Raw genomic sequence first — 24,253 nt, forward strand, 5'->3', positions numbered from 1 at the left:
ATTATATCACTTCCAGTATGTTTATTACCCCCGAAACAACAGACATGGAACTTCTTTAAACCAGCGATGGACTTTTGACTGTACTAAATCTCTCGAATCAGTTCTTTAAAAAGACTCGTTCAAAAGATTTGTTCACCCAATTGTTCTTTTTCATAAAATTATTTAAGTCCTTCCTCATTCCTTTAAGGTCCATCCTTAAGGTTCACATTCACGCAACACGTTCACCGAAGGACCATGCATTGTTATTGTCGTGTATTGTAAAGTAGAAAAGCTGGTGATGTATAAAAAACAAACAGCTAAATTACCACCTACCTATCTCTCTTGCAAGTTCTCAAACACCCAGCTTCGGTTGTAAACATGTGTGCAACGAGATCAATGACCGAACATCGTTCCGGGTCCTCTGACATCCAGCTAGACTCTCGCCAGCTGTCGTGATTTTTCTGCATTCTAGTGGACAGCATCGCTGAGACCAGCATCTGCCTCCCAAGGTTCCTGCTCACTCACCTTACCTTTCTTGTCATCTGATTAGTGGAAAGTGTCTATGAGTGTTGCCATACGTTTAATGTATTATTATTGTTGTCGTTGTTATTGTAAAATAAAAATGGCTTCATTTCATTAGAGACACAGAGAATATGCATGTTTTACCTTTTTTTAATTCATTATTAATTTACATTTATTTAAAATGTGTGCTTAAAATGTGTACTCAAAACTAGCCGATAGTTTGCGGAAAGCTGCTAGTGAAACCTATCCCTGCCAGAATGTCGGGACTTGAGGTTTAAATCACTCACTGGGCAAACAAACCCCTCATCAAGTGATTTGGTACATTGCTCCTTGGTGGATCACAAACAAATTAATCACTCTTCAGGTCCTCAGTACACCAGTTCACTGAACAAATCACTCAGTTCACTTAAGTCTCTCCCCTGAATGAATCATTGTTCAGTTCCTCAGTACACCAGTTCAGTGAACTAATCACTCAGTTCACGTAAGCCCCTCCATTGAATGAAACACTCTTCAGGACCTCAGTACACCAGTTCACTCAACAAATCACTCAGTTCACTTAAGTCCCTCCTTCAATGAATCACTGTTCAGTTCTTCAGTTCACCAGTTCACTGAGCCAGAGCCAGAGCCAGCTGGGATACATTGCACCACAACTGTGGCCCAAGTGAGGACTAATGGTACAGCAAATGAAGGAATGAATGATGTCACGGCATTGCATGTTATAATATCTAAACTGGGCAATACATTTCCCCACATAGGAAAAAATAAATGTGAAAAGAATTTGTTAGAAAATATTTGGATGCAAACACTGAACTGACTGGCAGCCACTTCAGGATGTACCCAGGATCTCGCCAGAGTCAGCTGGGGTAGCATTCTTCATGGTCCTGCCGGTCCAGCCCTGGCTGTGCGGGTGCCCGCGCGGCCGCGCTGATTGGGAGGCGCACACCTGCTGGCTGATTGGCCCTGGTGTATATAGGACCCTGGGGACAACTGGTCCTTCGCCAGATCGTTGCAACTCATGCCCTGTTCCAGCACTCCCGTATCCCTGATCGTCGACACGTGTATAGCGACCTCCGCCTGTTCTCCGACCGACCCCGTAAGCCTGACTACTTTGATACTCCTGCTTGCTTTGATCGATCTCCCGTGTACCGACTCCTGCCTGCCCGCTGACTTGCTCTCTACGCCCGACGTCCTGACTATCGCTGCTGGACCTGACTGGTTGCCCGATCCCCGACTGTGGAACAATAAACGTTTTTTCCGAATTTCCTCTGCGTCTCCCGACTCCTGCCTTTGGGTCCTACCTCCGTTTCGATGGGTCGTGACAGAACGATCTGGTCGAAACAGGACCCAGCAGGAAAGACCCGGCATCGCCGGGACCAACGCAAGGTAGACCGACTGCCGGAAGACCAAGCCTGACCGATCCGGGTAGGCTCCATGACGTCCTCCGCTTCTGTGTCACACTGTTCGCCGGCAAGCTATGAATACATCCCGACCACGACCCGTTCAGCACCTCACATTCTTTTGGACTCTGATTTTTCGGACTACGAAGAGGACTGTGATTTATATGACCGGCTGCCTGACTACGACTCATATTATTTCAACTATGAATCTCTTCGCCCGATCGTTAATCTCGGTCAGTTTGTTTCACCTCCTTGCGTCTCCAGCTCCCGAGTGTCATCGCCCGGTAGGTCCGAGTTCCCCTATCCGTTTGTAGGAACCCGCTTGGCCATCTACCCTGAACCTCTGCGTGGCGGCCAAAGGAACAAAGAACAAAGACGCCGTCCTCGTCCACCCACTCCTCACCGGCAACGGTTAAAGCGGCAGACCCGCGGCTGGTGGCGAAGCTTCCAGCCCAGAGGGAGGAGGGGCCGCAAAATCACGTGTTGTTCTACCGCGAAATGCGGGCGAAGATAGAGCGGCAGAGTGCCGAACTGGCGGTCCTCCCGGCCCAAGTCCGGCAAGGATTAGAGAACCAGCCGAGCTACGCTGATGTTGCGGTTGCTACTGACTTGCTGCTGACTCAGGTTCACACTGCAGTGGCTTCGGATCTGCTACCGAGCAAGGTCCACGTCGCTATGGCAACGGACTCCCGGACAAGTCACGCTCACATTGCAGTAGCGACGGACTCACTACCAAGCAAGGCTCATGTTGCTGTCGCAACAGATCTGCTCCTGAGACACGACCACGTGGCAGTTTCAACGTACTCGTTGCTGACTTATGCGCATGCGGCAGTGGTAACTGATCTGCTCCCGAGCAAGAGCCACGTCGCTGTGGGAACGGACTCTCTGCCTCCTCTCATTCACATTGCAGTGAGAACGGATCCGCCACCTCGCCACGCCCACGTCGCTGTGGCGACCGGTCCGTGGCCGTTCAACGCTCATGCTTCAACGGCGACCGGTCCCCAGTCGCCCCACGCTGTTTGTCGGCAACCGGTCCACGGTCTCTTCCCGTTCCTGCTTCGACGGCAACTGGCTCGCGGTTGTTCCACGCCCCTGTCTCGACAGCAACAGAGGATAGCGACGGCTCATTGACATCTCACGTTCCTGTCCAGCCGACGGCGGTGACGATGGTCCGCGGTCGCATCTGGGGAGGCCTTCATCCGGAGCTGTTGCATGCCTTGTTATGGTTCCTGCTTCGCCGTTGGGTTCCTCCCCAAGGCCGTCCACCTGAATTGCCCTATGGGGATCCTGGTGCTTGGAGTCCGGGTCGTCCTCCTGACCTGTCGAGCCAGATGCCTTGCGTTTGGTGGCCTGGACGGCCACCAGAAGGACTGGGGTTGGGGGGGGGGGGACCTATAGGGTATGCTACTGTTTCGATCTATGACAGCTGCATCAACAGTAACTGAAAAGTCACCTAGAGATAGTAGAGACACAACATGTAGTCAGGTGGGACTTCATAAGTAACAGGGTGAGGACCCCTACTGAAATCCTTCTCTCACTGAACGACTCGCTCTATCAAATGATCCATTGCCGCTCCAAATGTATAGTATAATTCATAATATTACTGATCTATTCACAGCACAGTTATGGCTTATTCGTGTGTTACAGCAATTATTCTTCTCTCACACCACATACACCCAAATTATACAAAAAAAGTCAATATTAAATAATGAATGAATATGAATAAATTCATTCATGCATTCATCCAATATTAAATATTCCAGTGTTACTCAATGACTGCCATCTATTTGGTAGTTTTTAAAAGATTTAAATTGGAAAAATGATTGGCAGAAACACAAATGAAAGCCAAACAAGCGTGACATACAGTACCCTCCAAACGTACCGGAAGAGCTGGTTGCTCAGGATTTGTCTCTCAGATAGATTACTTTAACATTAAATAGTGCTCATTTTTGGCTTTGAATTTCTCCTGTGAAATCTGTATTTGGTGTACAGCAAACATGAAGATCAGAGAGCTGTCAATGGGAGAAAAAGAACCCATTTTGAAGATGAGTGCAGAGGGAAAATTTATCAAAGCTATTGGACCAACATTGCACATAGCCAAAACAATGGCTGGCCAATGGTGTCAAAGGTAGTAGATGACAGAAACATTGTGAGAGCTGTGAAGAAACACTCATAGTCAGTGACGTCATTGGCAACCTCCACAGGGCAGGAGTGAATATATAACAATCCAACTGTTTGAAGGACACCAACAGAGAAATATACAGGCAAGATGCAACCACTCATCAGCAAAAAAAAATCAGAAGGTCAGATTGGATTTTGCAAAGAAGTAGAGAGATGTGCCACAAAACCGTTGGAACACTGTTTTATGGACTGATGACACCATGATTACCAGTGATGGAAAGGCCAAAGTATGAGGAAAGAAAGAATCTGCTTATGATCCAAAACACACAAGCTCATCTGTGAAAGTTGGTGGAGGTAATGTCATGGCTGTACCTCGAAAAGCCTCAGTCTAATTTATTGATGATGTGAACAATGATGGTAGCTGCAGAATTGATTCTGAAGACTACAAAACCATTTTCTCAGGCATTTTACAGAAAAATGCATCCAAACTAATCGGGAGACGCTTCATCATACAACAAGACAACGATCCAAAACACACTACCAACACAACAACAAAATTCATCAGGGAGGTAAAGTGGAAATTCTTTGAGTGGGCATGTCAATCACCGAACCTTAACCCAATAAAGAATGCTTTTTACTCCTGAAGAGGACACTGAAGGGACAACCCCAGCAAAAAATAAGAACTGAAAGAGGCTGCAATAAAGACCCAGAAAAGCATTTCAGTTGAGGAATGCAACAGGCTAATGAAATCAATGGTTCACAGGCTTGCCAATACATTTGCTCACTTGAAAAAGTTGGTGGCTTCAACAAAAGGTGCTCTCTGGTGAGTTGTTGAACACATCGAAATGTGAATACCATTAAATAAAAGCTGAAAATCAGAATTTTTGTCTCATTTATCTTTTCATATGAAACCAAAAAGTCTTCATGAGACAACAAAACCATTGGAAATTACTTTGGTGTTCCAATACTTCTGAAGGGGAGTGTATAGGGTGTGCTTGCGGTTAACATAGTCTATCTATACCCCCCCTCCCCAAAGGGAAAAAAAAGAAGCAAAAAACAGCACACAGCTGGCAAAAATTACAGCCCCTGAAATTCTATTACGGTAAAAGCCATTTTGCGTGTTCGCCGGCTTACACGGCGATTACGAAAAGCTGATGCCAAAGGATCTTTTTGTAAGCGGAGAGGGGGACAAAATGATAGCAAATCACAGGGAGGTGCAGAGGGACAGCATGTAGGGGGATGCTCAAACGTATGATGTAATTCCCTTAAATCAAACATATTTGCATAAGAGCTGCCTGACCCAGACTTACCCAAATGTTGTGAGAAAACAAGGAAAGCCCTGGCAAACTGCCGTAACGAAGCAGAATATAGTAAAGAAAATGGATAATTCAGAGAAGTCAGCACCGGTTGGACAGCATCGTTCGCAAAGGGAGCTGCAGGCAGGAAAGGACCAATTACACATAATGAGCAGAAAAGCAACACGTATGTGCAAAGTTCATATTTTACAATGCACACTGCACCCTATTGCATGCATTGTGTGAATATTACAGAGAACCCACAGACATACTTAATGGCTCGCTTCTTTTAAAATAAAGCCAAGGTGGAGTAAGGGATGGGCGACTAACAGTTTGATGTAATCCTCAAGGTCAGTGGGTTCAACAATATTTATTTTTAATTCATTTGGAAGTCAAATCATTTTTATGTCACAGAGACCCACATCGTAATTATTCATTATAAACTGAGGACACTTTGAGAAGTCTTCAATAAACCTTCAAACAATGTTTTTGGAATGTAGAAGGATCACCCAGTGAAAACCACATATTACCTGTACAATAATGTATTATTGCTTTTATTGTTATTGTAATAAAAGAAAGTGTTATTTTTGTTTGATTATTGTTGTTACCTTTGCTCTGGGTTTGATGTTCTCTTTTTGAGTCATAGTAATAATAATAAAATTATATACACAAAGAAGGCATGGACTGAATTAGATTTGCAACGTACAACATTTACGAGATTGATCAGAGTATGGCTCCTTGGTTTATAAATGTGTTGCTATTGGCTTGAATACCCGTTTGCATAAAATTAAATAAATAAATAACCCTACTGACATTGAAATACACTGAATAAAAAAAAAAAAAAAAAAAAACCACAACTTTTGTTTTTGGTCCCGTTTTTTATGAACTGTTCAAACACATTTAAAACTTTTTTCCAAATACGCAAAAAGGCTTACTGTATTTCTTTCAGTTATTGTTTACAAATATGTCTAAATGTCTTTGTTCGCACTTCTTTGTAACATCTCAAGATTCTGATTACACAGCATGATTATTGTACAGGTGTTGTTTTGGCTACATTTTCAAGAGTATCACATAAATGGGCAAAAAAAAATCTACAAAAAACAAACTAGTCTACGGTACACAATTAAAAATACTCGTTGTACTGTTCCTGGCTCCAACATTTATGATTATTGCCTGAGCGTGCTGTGTAATATGTAGTGAAAATCTCCTACTGATAGGAATTAATGGCTCTTCAAAGGCAGCCAAGCACGTCGTTCCCTTCTTCTTTTTTGGCCGGCACCACAACCGCTCAATCGCTCAACGGCCTGGTTGTCATTATCATCGGTCTTTGCGTCACTGTGCATTTAAAAGAGTGCTTTAAAATATTTGGCTCTAATCCTCTTGACTATATTCTTTTCTTCCCCCTCCAAACATGCGCCACTTGTGCTTGTCTGGGTCTCAATCATTGCACAAAGGAGGATATGAAAATGACAATATCAGGAAAAATAATGAGGATTTCACCATATAGTGATGCCGATTGCCTTCTGTGAGAATTTCAGTTTCTCGTTGTTTTATAGCCTATTGTATCTTTGTGTTTGTCTTGACTGACAATTCTAGTTGTGTCTCCTATCGTTAGTGCAAGGGTACCTCAAAGTTCGATCACTATCTTTAATCGGATAGTGGTCGAACGTCTGATCGTTCAAAATTCTCAAAGGAAATAATGGAAGTTGCATCATAAAACGTTGGATGAGGGTAATGCTGCAAACAACATTTTATCATTCAAAGTTGTCATATGAGAAAAGCTAGCCTGTCAAATATGAATGTGTTGAAAATAATCTAGAATAGTTTACATTCTCTCTGAAATATACACTAACCAAGTAGTTCCCAAACGTTTTTTTGCAGCCCCCCCCCCCATTTTGAATTATTCTCACTCCCACCCACCGGAAATCAACAAAAAACACAAACAGCTGGGTGTAACTTAATATTGAAAAGTGTTCATGATAATCGAAGGTAGCTGTGTGCTCCCTGTCATCACGGCACGACCCGTTTAGGGGGCACACCCCCCAGTTTGAAAAGCACTGCACTAACTACTAATGCAATGTTAGATCATTAAAACTTATAACGTAAATGACCTTTTATCACAGGCAAGAAGAATAGGGCGCCCAACCAGTCGGCAATGGGTTAATCCCGCAGTCTACATCTATATTCGAGCAATGGTATAAAAATAGGCGACCTCTCAGTTCTGAGGTCCCGGGTTCAATCACGGCCCCGCCTGTGTGGAGTTTGCATGTTCTGGGTTAGTTTTTGCGTTGGTTTTCTCCAACCACATCCCAAAAAAACATGCAACATTAATTGGACAACCGAAATTCCCCTTAGGTGTCAGCACGGCTGTTTCTGTCTCTATGTGGCCTGCGATTGGCTGGCAACCAGTTCAGGGTGTCCCCTGCCTCAAGCCTGTTGACGGCTGGGATAGGCTCCAGCACTCTCCGTGACCTCTGTGAAGATAAGCGGCTAAGAAAATGGATGGATGGATGGATGGATGGTATAAAAAGAAAAAGTGTCAACAAACCTAAATACAACTCGTATCAAGAACAAACCCTCCTGTTCAGTGATCCAACTTAGTACTGGTGATTATGTCAGGTTATCAGGACATGGACATAGCTGCTTGCTCTGGAAAAAAAAAGGACTGTATTTGGCTACTACTGGAGTTGACCAGCGTGATGGAATAGACTATGACTAGACTATTATGGTATATCAAGGTACCACTCAAAAATGCAAGGCAAGGCAAAAAATTTTAATACTAAGGTCCTGATTTTGACCACTTCACACAGTGAAATGGTGGTTAGCATATCTGCATTTGAATTGAGAGGTCTCAGATTCAAATCCTGACTTGATCCTCTTTACCGCCTGCTTGGATGTGTTTTCTCCAAAAAACATACACGTTAGGTTAGTTGAAGATTCAAATTTATCCACACTGTAGGCGTGCATATGATTGTCAAGATTTGTTTCCCGTTATGTGGCCTGCAATTGGCTGATGTACTCCACCTCTCGCCCAAAATCAACGGGATAGACTCCAGCTCAGCCGCGACCCTAATGAGGAAAAGCCCAGTTGAACACGGATGGACGGTTTTGACCATATAAGTGTTTTCATCTGTAATGTAATGAAACACAAAGAAAACCGTACAGCTACAGCAGGATGAATTTACGATTCCATCCACATTTGCCCTGCGATTGACTTGCAAACAATCCAGCGTGTAGTTATTAAAAAATACCAAAATTGAGCAACAAGTCTTCTGAGTTCAGGAGCATCTGTAATTATGATCAATATGAATTAACTATATCCAAGTAAATTCAATACTACGTGCTGAAGAAGGATTTATCACATTTGGTTTTGGACAGCATTTTAGTTATTATGTGACAAACTGGCAATTGCTCGGCACTTGAAAAAAAAAAAACATGAGTAACTTTCATACAAAAAAAATGCAGTATTTAACCAACTCTAATTGAGATTCTGTACTGGCAGTCTGCTGGTACATTCTTGTGTATTGCTGCCAAGTCCTCATGAAGAAAAAATGGCAAATGTCCCAAATGGCAAAATGAATCAAAGTGGGTGCCCGGCATAAATGCGTTCGCTATCGATCAACATAAGTCATGTCTCTCTGATTCATTACGTTCAAAGATTTTTCTTTCATCGCTGCTGTAGTAACTGTCCCACAACAAACAGTAATAAATAAAAAACTGTAGCTTGTCAAAGTTATATTCTGTATACTTCACAAACGAGTGAACGTTCTTAAAAAAATAAGGTAGAGAAAGAGAAAGCAACACTGACAACATGTTTGTGAGGAGACAAAAATGGGGAAGAATGGGTAGTGGTGGGGGGGGATGCAGAAACCCCTTGGCCCCCTGCCTGCAATCTGCAATCTGCTGATGGCAAGGCTCGTGACGAGGAGGTGCACAACATCCATTTTTAGCGATGAGGTCATCTTTAATTAACAAAACAAAGAGAGTCAGCTGTGTCACTCCAATCTGTTATCTGCACCCATGCTCAAGGACGCCGGTTATCTCCATATAATTCAATCTCTTTGAATGAGGGCTTATCGACGCAATTGTGCAATGACGGAGTGCTTACATAAATAAGGGAGTGGGATACCTCGTCTGAACATGAGGAAACTCAAAGAGATGTTCCAAATGTCATGGGGATGTCTGACTGGAAATGGCAAAAGGAAGGTGCGGACACCTAATGGTTGGTTTCGTTTTTATGCTGCAAAATTGTGTTAGATGACATCATTACTGAATAGTGTCCAGTTCTGCTGCCTCTTTTCTCCTGCCCGTTATACCCAATTAATTCTGGCTTTCCTACATGTTCATACAGCCGCTTCCCACTTCCCACCGATCCTCGTAGTCGAGTCATCTTGGCCAGAAAGGAAAAAAAAAAAAATCAGATCTCATGCAGATGTAACACACACAAAAGGGACCTGTAAGTTTTTAATTAGTATTAAACGTGCACGTGTGCGGGCATAAAAGTGTCGCCTCGTCATAAGTGAGATTTAAGGACACTGAATTAACGGCTGACAAAACAATGGCATAGAGGAAAGGTGATGACGGAAGCCAGAAGCTTGTCCACATTCGTCATGTATACGAGGCGCCTTCCACTTAAGCATTTTATTAGGCGTTTTTCATAACGGTTTTGGCACCTTCTCTTTTCCTTTTGGGAACTCACTGTGAGAGACAGGAAATACAGACGTCTGACATTACAGATTAGGTAAACCGCTAATCATTCCCATGCAGTCAAAACATAACGTGTAATTTACTGCAAAACAAACTGCAGCGGCATTAACCGTGTATAGGTGTTTTCTTGCATTTCCAAAGTCGACACCGCCCCTTAAACCTGTGGTGTCTTTGGATTGACCTACATACCACCATGGGATCAATTGCAGCCCACCCTTAGGAGACCATGTCAGGAAGTCGATTAGGGGTTTAACCGCAGGCTGTATGGCCACGCTAAAAACATCCATTTTATGTACTGCGTATCCTCAGCAGTGTTGGGGTATCTCCCAGTCATCTTTGTGTGAGAGGTGGGGTGCACCCTGAACCGGTCACCAGCCAATTGCAGGGCACATATAATTAAGCCACAATTTGCACTCACATGTACACGTAGGGATAATTTATAGTCCTTAATTAACATTCCATGAATATCTTTGGGATGTGGAAGGAACCTCGGGAAAACCCACACAGGCAGAGTGAGAACATGCAAACCCCACTCACGCAAAGCCGGAATTTGAACCTCGGTCCAAAGAACTGGGAGGCAGATGTGCTAACCTGTCGTTCACCATGCCACCCCCAAAGTTATCAATAAAATATAGCTTTCAGAAAGGCCCTACAGCTAGTATGCATGTAATCATCACTCCGACTTTCTGTGAGGTTCATGACTGGTGAGGCTCTGACATTGGTATCAGATTTACAAATTCATGAGCCAAACAGAATCACATGTTTGACATTGAGTTCGCAGCCAGATATTAAATTATATATCTACACAATGCATTATGTACAAGTTTCATTAAACACACATCCATGCATCCACTTTCTCAGCTGTTTATCTTTATTCGGAACACGGCTGTATCAGAGTCATCCCAAATGACTTCAGGTGAGAGCCGGGTTGCACCCCGGAATGGACGCCAGCCAATCACAGGGGACATATAGAGAAACAAACAAACAACCCTTTACACACACATTCACACCTTTAATTATGCTACTAACCAAGCATTGCGGCGTCCCAATCGGATTTATAATGTCGAAAATCGGTCCGATTTCAACAATATATACAAACAGTGCCTCGCACACTCCGTTTCCGCCGCTTCTATCAAGCAGCACCTGGATGGCATGTAGCTCCCACATGATCAAAACAATAGGTTGCTAAGATGCTAACTCAGTAGCAAGGACAAAGAGTAAATGTTGATTGCTTATAGATGGTCTATTGACACTCCTGGTCAAGTTCACTGTAAAATTAAACAGAGATCAAAATATGAACATATGAACATTTAATAGGTGTAATTTGTTACACCTATTAAATGTTCATATTCGTCACAGCCTTTGTTTCTTTCTTCATTTTGTTGACAAAAATCACTATCTCAGAACTAGTGCACAATGAATGAAAAACACAACTGACAAGCTAACTAATATTAGCATTGAACAGCACATAGCTCAAAATAATGAATTTAGGTACACAAACGCTGGATAACCACATACACACAAGCCATATAACAGTACTCTGGCATATATTCTTCAAACTGTGAAGTCAGTTATAATAATGTTTGATTGTCAACTTTTCTACTTTCTTGTTACTGCAAGTGTCTTTCTCATTGCATGTATCACACTGCCCCACAGAGGTCAATACGTGCATAGCAGGAACAGCAATTGTGAAGAAAACCTGAACACCACTTACATCAAGATATTCAAATGTGTTGCTGCACATACAGGGAATGCAAGTGGTGCAACTGTAGAGCTTTGGCCTCACAGTCCTGAGGACCAGGGTTCAAATCTGGGGACTGCCTTTATGGAGTTGGCATATTCTCGAGGTGGATTCATGGGTTTTCTCCAGGCACTCTGGTTTCCTCCTACATCCCCAAAACATGCTTTAAATGGAGACTCTAAATTGCCCCAAGGTGTTTATTATTTTTTAAGATTGTTTTTAAAGCTTTTAAAATGCATTTTTTATTTTATTGATTCAAATGCAGAATTGTTTATGTTCTAGTTAAGCAGGAGTTATCATGAAATTCAAATATAGGTTTGTCATTGGTTTTATTGAAGTTATTATTTTAGTGAATGCCCAACTATCATTTTTATTAATTTAATTCAGTGGTAGCACACTTATTTTTGAAGGTATTTTCTGTCACTCACTGGTTAATCATAAATGGCTGAGTTTTTCCTCATAGCTACTGTTGCTTGTCACTTGACCAGGCCTTTTTTTTTAACACATAGGTAATTTTGGGTCTTATATCAACCTATCATGCATGTTTAAGGAATCTTGGAGGAAACCCAGCCCTAAAGGCCTAAAATGCTCAGTACGGTACAAAGTTATTGGAAATGAATATAAAAAGCTTGAAAAAATTTAATGTTTCATCCAAACTTCCCACACCAGTGTGTTTTGTCATGGTGACATTGTTGATACTCATCATAGGAGAGTCGCTTTCATGAACCGCAATGAATTAGTGTGCTTCCTAGTTCCAAATCTGTGGCCAAAGGCAAACAGTTTGACAAAAAAAAATTAATGGCCCAAAAAAAAACATGTTCTAGACTCCAAAAACTTCTTTTTTAAATTTCTGAGTGATAACAATACAGCTATGCAGCTCTCTCTCTGCCAGTGCTTGTTTCACAATAGACATTAAAAAGGACCTTTGACAACGTGCTATAGTCAACATGACCATCACATAGGCATCGTACTGTATGTCTGTGACCCGGAAATGCATCAGTACCATTCTCTGTCGGCATTGTGTCCAGAGCACCAGTAAACAAAATTGGCCAGTTTGGGAACTTACAGACTTTGTCAAATGCATTTTAAGTAATAATGGAAACTACTTTTGACACACTGTTCAGTCCCGACGGTCGTGTTATATCAGGGTCTGTTTTATCAAGGTTCCATTGTACACAGTCATAGTTGGCAACAGTGAGCAAAAGCTTTTGCAACATCACCTCTTGTCCAAATCAAAACCTTTTTTCTGCTAAAAAAAAAATGCTAAGAAGCTGTTCAGAGATTTTTTTCTGACTATTTGTAAGCTATATAGTCCAATAAGAGCAGCCTTTTGTCCTAAAAGGCCAAAGAACCTATGCAAGCTAGCGAGCATCACTGTGAACCTGTGTGCTCTCGTCCGTCCACTTCAGTGTGGCCGTCACGGCCACTGAAAAAGGACGCCTGCCACAGTGTGGATGCAGAATACTGCCTCACCTTTGTCTGTGGTTTTGTGATCAGCAAAACTGAATATGTAACATACAAACATTATTACTTTACCCTGACGATGCAAAAGCAAAATGCACATTACAATTGGCCAAAAACATTACACTGATTGGAGTGAAGAGTGGCAGAACAGGCCCTTGCCAATTTGCCCCCTCTGTTTTACTGCAATAACTTCACCAATAGATAGTGACACTGCACTGTGCTATTTCTGCTTTTGGTGAGGGACTCCGCAACCTGACGTGAGGCTGGGTGTTTTCTGCTACACTACTTGCCTCTATTTAAACAGGAAAGAGACAAACACAATAATTTTAATTATAAAACGTTGAACATTAGTGGAGGAAAAATATCTATATAAAGCAAAGATCAAATCACGAAACCTGGAATGAATTGATGATAATTGAAAAAAAAAACCTAATATATATATATATATATGTATGTATATAATTTACCCCCCTACCCCCCATTCTTCACATGCAGGTGTGGCCGTCCTGACTGCAAATCCCTGATCACCAGTATCATGTTTTGTATCAAAGATGTATTGCAATTGTGGAGCGCAGCCATGCCTAGCCAGCTGACACTATTGCATCAGTGCTACATATTCAAGTGCCTGCTTGGTGAATGCTTCCCTGGACTTGGTGTGCCATCCAGAGGCTATCAAAGTAAGACCCCAGTGATTTGGGGTGGTCTTTCCCAAAAGCAATCCCAAAGAGGTATTGAGAGGAAAACATAGAAAACAGGAAAATGCATATGTTCTATTACCTCTTGTGTTCTATTCACATATTTTGAATGCTGTCCTATGCATTCGTATACATACATGTGACTGCAAGATATTCAATAGGCCGTATGCTATAGTCATAATAATAGGGCACCAGACTTGGAGATGGATATATTGCAGAGGTTACTAAGGAGATTAAATATGAGAACCTTATACCAAAGAAATTATACCATTATTAATTAGTACTATATGGCTAAATAAACAATGACAACAACATAATGACAATAAAATAACAACCCAACTGATGACTTTTTTCCATAACAAGACAGAACCTTAACCCAAACAATAAGACCTTGAAACCTGTTTCATTCATTCACATTATTTCCACTAAGAAAAAAATGTTTGTTGTATAATCAGCATCCTGGAACATTTGTCATCCAACTTCACCGGCTCCACTGTATGCCAGGACTCAAAAAAACCTATCCTCCATTCCTTGACACAGGAATAAAAAGGCCTGGGTGACGTTTTTCTCTGCTAACTATTCAAACATAGCTCATGTTTGGAGTCCTTTCAGTTTTATACACCCGGCACACTCACTCAAGATGGCAGGCTGTGAATCAACGAGTCAGAATTTACATGCCAATGGGGATGAGTTATCATATTTGAAGACTATAAATGCCATCACAACTCACCTTTACATTTGCTTTTATTCAGCACTTGGGATGATGGACTGCCATCTGCTGTGACCTCATCTTCACCTGCAATTCATCTCTGTGAGTCACTATTCCTCTCACCACAGTTGTGGGAACAGGTGATCCCTCTCTGTCTGTTCCGAATTTACGCCTGGCTCAGAAAATGTCGTGTTACGTCAGGGTCTGTGCATTTTTATGAAAATATCCTCGGGAAGGTTGTACTAAATGGATCAAAAATAGGGTGCAATGATCAAATAAATATCATCATATATGTTGAACATTGCATGGCGAGTCACATCAAATGCGGTGGCAGGTCCGTAGGCCGTGGGTTGCCCACCCTTCATTGCCATACCATGCCATTCCACAATTCTGAGCATCTGCACTTAAGTGCTAAAGTCACTTTCTTAGTGGTTTAGTGTAAGGAGGATGACTGCCTCATGTCACACAATGTCCTCACCTTCAACTTTGCTGCGAGGACGGGTCGATTGTTCCAAGCTGAGATAGTCACAGCCTCTCTATGGACAGCCCTGAGGAGGTGGTGGTGGGGGCAGAGGGATTATCATGGTTGTGGGGTGTTACTCTTTCCTACATTTGAATTTAGTGGAAAACATTGCAAAAAGAAAATGATTTTTTTTTTCTGTGGATGGCATTGAACTGCTTTGTGAGATTCAGGTATTAATGTTAGGGCAATACATTTTTGTAAAAAAAAAACAAAAAAAACAAAAAAGAAAAAAACAGCTGAAGACCATATGTGCTGGGCACATATAAACAAACAACCATTCGCGCTCACACTCACACATACGGTAAATTTAGACTCCTTAATCAACCTACCTGCGTGTTTTTGCAATGTGGGAGGAAACCAGAGTACCCGGAGAAAACCCATGCAAGCGTGGGGTGATCATGCAAACTTCACACAGGCGGGGCCAGGATTTTAACCCTGGTCCTCGGAACTGTGACACAGAGGATCGAATCAGTCTTCCACAATGCCACGTCTTATGGGAATAATGTCTTTGAATCAGGATCACCAGCATCATGGCGGATTGTTTCCACTTTGCAAATTTGTTTGTTGGTGTGCAAAAGTGGAGGGACTTTGTAGCCAAGCCTTGTCAAGACTGAGTATAAGGAGGAAATTTTTTTGGCATGGGATAGCTTCAACATGTTTGTCAATGGAGATGTGCACTCCAATTAAAAATGCAGTCCAGTGCCAGACAAAGTGTGGCCGATAATCTTTGCAGACCTAAAACTAATTCCTGGAGTTTGGATTAAACAGGAGGTAGTTGCATTAGCAGCATTTGTGGGATGTTGCCTTTAGAATACATAGCATTCACCAAAGGACTTGGATGATTACATCCATTCATAGAGGATGCTGTTACAGATGAAAAAACCCGAGTTGAAAGAGATCCCTGTCAAATCGTTTGAATCAGTGTACGGGGTGGAGGGGAAGCGGGGGGAGTGCACTCAAAAGCATAAACCTAATTACCCAATCACTGATTTACAACTGTAGACTTCAGCTTGTCACTTGATAGAACTTTGACAGTATGTACTGGAGGACAGGTACCATTTCCTCCTCCTACTGAAGTCTAGACAGCTCTGGCATCCAAAGTACGGCTAAAGAATCCACGGACACATTACCGTGCACATTCTTCAAAGAGTGCACTCTTCACTGCTTGACTCATGCACTGACGTTTGCATGAATGTGGGTGTGCAGCTGACTTATCAAACTCCAACCATAAGCCATTTTTTTCTTAGCTTCAGTAGAATACCATTCGCTGGATGCGGGTGCTGCTCTTACCATTGAGACAAGACCTTAGCACAGTCCGGCTAATCGACTGGGGTTTTTTCACTTCTTAGTGAGGAAAGAAATGTCAAAAGGCCCACTGCCATCATACAGAACAGGAAGTAATTTATCCGAGAGGAGACTGAGGGCACGATGCAGCAAAGTGGAGACTGTGGTAAAACAGAGCAGCATCCAGAAGTTTATTTTGTTGCAATATTGAATAAATGTCCAATACATAAACTGTAGCTACCACTACACTCCTTCATACCTCATTGAAAGGGTGCCCAAAATGTTGGACACCCGGCACTGTCTGGCTATTTGACTCGATTTGGGGTTGTCATATTTGACGCTTCTCAGTATTATTGCGATAAACTTTGTAAATCATGCTGCTAGCAGCCAGAAATAGAAGCAATTGCCACTCTCACACTAAGTTACTTGTAAATTTACACATCATATATGTAACAGAAGGTTTGTTCCCTTTTTTGTCAAAACTCATCGAAGCCGGTGTTTCCAAAGTGGATGTTCACACAGTGGTTGGGGTTGGTTCTGTACATTGAGGTAATTAGATGCATGACAAAAGCACTGTGACAGAGACAGTTCTTTCAAAAACGGAGTTTTGCCTGTTAAAATTAGCACTGCTTATACAATGTCTGAGTTTCCCCATAGACAACCTTGGGTGATAGTAAATTTGCAGGTCAACTTCAACCCCCCCTCTGGAAAAAATGAAATAAAAAAAAAGATGAAAAAAGCCATCTTCAACTGTAGATGGCCTCTATGTAAGGTGCTTATCATATAAAATAAAATTGTTGACGAAAGAGAGTCATTTGAATTTATTTCTTTGAAGCATTATTTGATTCCAGGGAAGATTGAGAGCAATGGAAGTTAGAATTGCAAAGATGAATCTGCTTGACGTACTACCTGGTTTTGGGATGGACAAGCATGAAAGGCAACTTAATCTGCAATGTGTATTGTACAAATAGAATTAAGCTTGGAAAAGCACTCTTGAGAGAGACAATGGACTTTCTAAAGGCGAAACAAATGCTACCATAACGACTTCCTGGAATGGTGGGACACTTGACAATGTAACACATCTTAGAATAGATAACAATCCATAGTAAAGGCCATGTAAAGACATACATGTTTTGAACATTTACTAGGTAGTTTGAATTTGTTAGACATGAAGAATTACATGCAAAAGCGCAACAATGACATAAAAGTCAGCCCTAGATTAAGTGTATCAAATGAGCCAAACCCAAATATTACACTGTTCCTTCCAAGTATGAGCCTTGACTAAAGTTGTGGATCAGGATTTTTCCTTAGGATTGTCAAATATGAGTTTCTGTAAATCAGCCGAGTAATCCTTTAGTGCCCACCCTTTAGATGTTGGATTTCAGAAGAAGGCCCGACTGCTTGAAATCATCACAGACTTGGAAAGTATGAACAAGGAAAAATGAAGGACTGCAGAAAACCACCAAGATGCCCCGGAGCAAAGAATTTATCCTCAAAGAGGGGCTGCTCCTGGCCAGTGGTAGAAGGCTGGTGAGCCAAGGAATGTGTGCTCCCTTGTCTGTCAACGTGAAAACTTACAATGACTGACGGTGTGAAATCATTGTGTCACTCCGTGTCCTAAAGGTGAGCAGGGTCGACTTGGCTCAAGCAGATTTTTATCTGAGCTTTTGGCTTCACAAAGCTGTCTTCCATTTTTCTAGGAAGCGCCTTGAAGATGATCCCTAAAGAAGATGCCAAGCAGGAAGATTGGCCAGTACCAATCCAATAATTTTCAAATAAGTCAGTTTAAGTGTGAGAAAATTATACATCTCAACAGGGTGCGTGATTATTTGCTGAGTCCAGAGAACAAGATCTCATCATTTTAAGAGGCCCCTATTATTTCATAAATCTTCGCCTCGGATACCATCCAAGTATATATCACCGATCTCTGTCCTTCTCGTTGGAGAACAATCGTGACATTGAGCAAGCTGCTGTTTTCTGCATTTACTGTTAAAGTGGAAGCCACCCATGTGCATGGCGGTCACAGTTGATAATCCACAGAACAAAATGTGCATCTCAATGGGAGTCATTTGCCAAATGAATTTCTCTTCCATTAAAATTCACTCTCACCATTGTGCATAGTTTTTTTAATGTATCGTTCCGATAGTTTCCAAAGCTGCGGGAGTGCACAATACAGGCACATGGTGTACAGTATAAGAGCAAGAGGTGGGAAAAAAAGGTGAAAAATGAAGATAAAGACGTCTAATCTGTATTACACGGTCTTCAACGACATGATTTATAGTGGTGACTGGCACATAGCAGAGTGAGTCACCCACACCATCTGCCCCTTCCAACCACCTTGTTGGGGCCCATGCTTCATCAGCACTCCTCCCAGGGGTGATGGATGGCCTGTCCATACTTCCCAATGATTAAGCCAACTCCTTCCACACCAATATTACTCAAATTCTATCACACTTCTTATGACTTACTCCCAATCCCTTGGAACAGCCAAAGCTACTTTTGCAACTCTCAAGCAGTCAACAGTCAGCCACATTTCGGCGGCGATTGGCAACAAAACCATATTAACTTCGTTTATGATAGCACTTCATGCAAGCCACTCAACTCTAATGAGACAGTATTTCTTAACTTGGACAATAGATTTTGAGGTGGATGCACACCAAATACCCAGAAATGATGTCATTTACTCAACTACAGAAGGGTGGAGGCATCAATTGGAGGGGACATCTTTAATTTAATTTTATTAATCCACCACCAGTGAAGGTGGGCTAAAGCCCTCCGCCCCCACCGAAGCTCAGCTAAAGACCTCCGCCACCTGAAAGCTCGGCTCGTGGCCCGATGCCAAGCTCGCTCGTCAGACTCTGCGTTATTCCCGTCTGAAGAACCATCCGGGGCTGCCAGTCCAGAGCTCAGGGGGGCCTTTGTTTACGCACTTATGTCGCGCGTAGGCCTCCGACTAGTCAGACTCTGCGTCATTCCGCCCGAAGAACCATCTGAATATTCAACATTGATTACAGCCACAGGTTCAAATCTGTATGGAAGTATTCTTCCGTTTTCCCGATCAACCGATACTGTTATTTCTATATCAGATGAGGATTAATCCGAGAAATCAGCGCTGGGTATAATGGTGTCTCATGTAATCGAGCCTTTGTTGAGGCACAGTACACGTCACATACACCCGCGTAGATCATGTGACTCGCGAAAATGGCAGCGCTACTGAAAATCTTCTCAAAACACTATTAAATGAGACAGGATTTAACATCACATTGTCAAAATAGGGTACATATTACATGACCTATTGATACACTGTTTATGCAAAGCACTGGATTTCCCCTTTAAGGACACCAAATAAAGATTTTAGTTTTACTTGCAGACATATCATTCACTAAATGGGTTCAAGGACAAATGGGTTTCTGGCACTTTTTAAGAGCTTTTTAAGAGGTTTGAATGGCAGATATGAGGAGTATGTAACATCCTTAATCAATCGTTGTTGCATTCAATCAAACAATGGACTTTTAGCGTATATATAGCATATATACTATAATACAGTATGTAGGGATATAGTACAATATTGTACAATATCCACAGCTAGGATGATTAGAGTCAGTAATATGATTTTCACTGAGTATTATTTCATACCTGTGTAAACCTCGGCCTCTGATGGGTCTTCCACCCGTTTATGCTGGATGATGTAGTCCGCAACCCTGCAGCCAATCAGAGGCTCCACGTCCAACCACTCCAGGGCTACCATTGTGCTTGATGGCTCCAGGTAAGGGGCTAGGTGCAAGCTGAAGAATAGGAGAATAAATGTGACGTGGGAATTCAACATATTGTGTTGCAATGTACAATGATGCATTTAAATGATTATCAATGTATAATGCGTAATCAGTTTTAAGTCTGCAGAAATGGTTTTCTGTATAATTTACAAAAATGTGGTGCTTGGTGGAAACAGGGCCTTATTCTATGTAATGTTTTCCTTCTCATCTTCCAATGCCATAGTTGACACAATCTATAGTGTATCACTGGGACACTTTGAATGAAAGGATGCTACTTTCAGAGGAAGGGCTCAATCACAGGGGACCCGTCCTTGTGTCCTCAACTTTCTCAAACGTGTGTGTGGACGGCGCGTCTGTGCATCCATCCATAAAACCATGATCTTACGTACATGAATTCCAAGGTGGCATGGCGTGACCTCACACTTACACCGGCTGCCTAAGGGGACTGCAGTTAGGCAGGCCATCTCTGCTGAAGGCACTCAGGTCACAGCGACACCAGTTATCGATGACGTCGCCCTTTCCGGCACACCAGTATGATCTCATTGTGGCGCTCTTGAAGGCCTGCAAAGGGTAACAGGTGAGAGAAATGCAATTATCTCTGGGAACATGCACTGCCTGTGCACCCTTCCACATGATCTGCGCACACACATAGAAGCATAGGAATCATTATACTTCTTCCTACATGATAATGCACATCCAGTCACTTAATTTAGCATGTTCCCTAAAATAAATAATGGGCATTTACAGGTAAAGCCTTAAATCAGCTGAAATGTCCTTCATCTTTAAAGTATCATCTTAAAAAATGTCTAGTACTTAGATGGGGCTCACTAAGATAGGAAGAACAGTTCAAACACACATCAATAGAAGGACCTTTTCAATTCCAGTGCTCCAATTACCGGTAGCGGGGAACATCTCACTATCATTGCCGAGCTTACACTGCGATATCACTGCGACTTTCATGATGGAGGTGTGAAACCCCCAGACTCACCCACGTATTTTGTGTATGTTTGTATGGTCCTTTGTGTACAATGACAGTGGGAGTAGTGGGTATGTGACTAGATGACATCATCTCGCGTTTCCTTGTACTGCTTTAATAACCGCTGAAAGCAAAAAAAAAAAAAAAAAATCAAATGTAAGGCGTTCAGTCATTCTCTAAAAGGCAGTGAAATGCCAATAGGAGCATCAAGGCAGTAAAATATAATGTCAAGGCTTCCCTTAAAGACACAGGCACAGTAGAGTGACTTCAGGGGAGTTCACAAGTGCTCTGGCTCCCCCTGTCACACAGTTGGATCAGTTGAGCACTCGGTTTATTTACGCAAACTTAAATTTGAACAAGTGCTTGAGCAGAGTCATGAAAATAGGACTCTGAAACCCCACAGAAACGTTATCGCTGGATACCAGGGGCCTAACATTAAAAAAAAAAAAAACAAAAAAAAGGAGGGGGGGGGGCATTTCTTTGTTCACCATGAGATCCACTTATCCAAATCCAAGAAACACTTTTTGAAGAAATTTTTACGATTTTCTTGCACGTCGGTAAAGCACACCTACCATATTAATTATTGATTTCCACAGCCGTTACATTCCAATGGAGTAATGCCAGGGACACTTCGGTTTGCAGTTCCGACCACAGAGGTAGATATCTTCCAAGTACTTCTAAGCCGAGGTTGTAGTAAATCACTTATCTGCAAATCTCAACTAAGTCTTAAGCTTCAAGTTTCAATCAAACCGCAAATTACTGTATGGAAAAAAAAATAAATCAAACAGGTGAAGTTGACTCCCCTCTAAATTTCAGGCAAGTCGTAAATCGTGTAATAGAAACCAAAACATTTATTGGGGTGATGATAAAATCTATTTTTCACTGATCATAACACAAAAAAGTAAATTCACGCCTGTAAAATTTTAGGAACAATAAAGCAGAATCAGCGGCACATTGCACAACTGATTAGAACAGCAAGTTAGGGTTCAATGCTTTACCCAAGGACACTTTGACTTGCCGATCGTCAAAGCCAGGATTTGAACCAGGCACCTTTTGATCACTGGACTATACACCGACCTGAGCTACTAGTTCAGAGTGTATCCCACCTCTCGCCCAGAGTCAGCTAAGATGGGGGGCCAGCACACCCGTGACCCAAGTGACGACAAGCGGGATGGAAAATGGATGGATAGAAAACTTTTAACTATTAGAGTATAATGTAAATTTAAACTTCGTTTATTATGAATAATATGTGTTGCTGTCCCGATATATCTGTCCATATTGTGGACACTCCAAATGAGCCAGATGAATAAGTGAATCTGGCAAATCAAAAGTGGAAAATGTTATAAGATCCTTCCCAGCTGCTTGACTTCACATGGCTGCTAAAAAACACAATCTGCGGGGGTCTATCGACCTACCTCATGTCAGCAGGGAACCGGCCAGAGATATAGTCAAGACAAAAAAAAAAAACTTTGACACGAGGACTACGCAGGTTCACAGACGAGACAAATCAGAGGTATGACCTCAGCTGCTCGAGGCAAGGGCCCGCCATGCGTTTGCCGCCATCAGATTCCTCGAAAAAAACCAAAGAGCCCATATGGCTGTGCACGCTTTGCTGCATGGCTGCATATGTGAAAAATAGACAAAGTGATTACTGCTGTGTTTATGTTTGACAAGTAATGCATGCCAGCTTCCATTGAGTAAACAGGGTTAGTGATTGTAGTTTTAGGAAGTGGAGCGGTGGGGGTTGAAAAAGGGTAATGCGGTGGCAACTGTAACAGATCTAGTAATCTGTGCTATTTTGCTTTTGTTCACCAATAAACTTTATATATAATACAATGCAGTCATTCAACGGACCTTTTGCTAAGACCTGCCCATCTTTGTTGCTATTGCTATGCCAGTCAGGCTACTAATTACTAAAATAATAACAACAATACTACTACTACTACTACTACTACTACTACTACTACTACTACCAGTAATAATAATAAAAATAATAATAAATAGGATAGGAAAAAGGTTGCCTAACATTGGTCTACAATTTTGCCTGAGCAGTGAATGTGCCTAAAAAAGAAAGAACAAAAAAATAAATCTTGGCCTTGCAACATCTCTTACATTTATTTCATTCTAAATACTGGTACATAAATACAAAGAGAGAATACAAATCAATTTGTTTGTCAGTTACAATTGATACAACTTGAATTGGAAGATATTTAATTCTGGGGAGTGGGAAAGCACATCAAACAGTAATAATACTGTAGTTTTCTGGATATGCAACCTAACTCAGTGGTTCTTTCACCACCAATTGTGGTTACACAACAAAAAAATTACATGTTGTGAGGAAAAAAAGTGTTTTAGGTCACGTATGTTATGCATATGGAAGTAGGGGGGATGCATATTCAATGCTGTTCCGATAAAAGGATATCTTTTACATTATTGATTACCATAGATACATTTCCCAGAAAGTCACGGATGGTGTAGTGGTATACATGCCTGACTTTGGTGTGGGCAGCTTGGGATTAATTCCCGCTCAGTGATGGTGTTGATATCTGCCCTGCGACTGACTGGCGACCAGTTCAGGGTGTAGTCTGCCTTTTGCCCGAAGCTAGCTGGCATAGGTTCCAGCTGTCCCATGACCCTTGTAGGGATAAGCAGCTTGGATAATGGATTCATAGACATTTCCGAGAACTAAGACGCTGCTAGATGTACAGAATTGCTAAAGGCATCAGTTTGATGGGCCTCGCTTTTTGCCTTTTCACAAATATGCCTCGATTCTTCTCCATTGCCTTTATCGATACCAAACTGAACTAAACTGAACGCAATCGCCTCCTTCTTTGAGGAGATAGCGAGATACCCAAGATAGCGAGTGACGTTGTTACTTGATCATCAGCGACAACTCCAGCAGTAAAATTCTGAGCCTTGACATCATGAAGCCCCCTGGCAGACTTTCTGGCACCAAAATACTATTTGGACCTTCCATTTTCATAGAAGCCTGACGTGACTTACAAGAAGGCCACGGAGGCCACTGTGACCTCTTTAATGTATTAATCAGTTTGTCCGCTATAAGATG

At 42.1% G+C, this 24,253-nt stretch overlaps 1 protein-coding gene across 3 annotated transcripts in view; it reads right to left on the minus strand.

Moving 5' to 3' along the window:
- LOC133490570 (astrotactin-2) overlaps positions 1-24,253 on the minus strand; it is a 301,145-nt gene that overhangs the window by 20,289 nt on the left and 256,603 nt on the right. For all 3 annotated transcript variants that reach the window (XM_061800812.1, XM_061800811.1, XM_061800810.1), the window contains 2 exons: positions 20,638-20,771; positions 20,074-20,222 (listed from right to left, as the gene is read on the minus strand). In XM_061800812.1, the coding sequence (XP_061656796.1) occupies positions 20,074-20,222; positions 20,638-20,771 (283 nt within the window). The remainder of the gene's footprint in view (positions 1-20,073; positions 20,223-20,637; positions 20,772-24,253) is intronic.

This window comes from Syngnathoides biaculeatus, chromosome 17 (assembly GCF_019802595.1).
Source record: "Syngnathoides biaculeatus isolate LvHL_M chromosome 17, ASM1980259v1, whole genome shotgun sequence".
In the NCBI taxonomy this organism is placed as follows: Eukaryota; Metazoa; Chordata; class Actinopteri; order Syngnathiformes; family Syngnathidae; genus Syngnathoides; species Syngnathoides biaculeatus.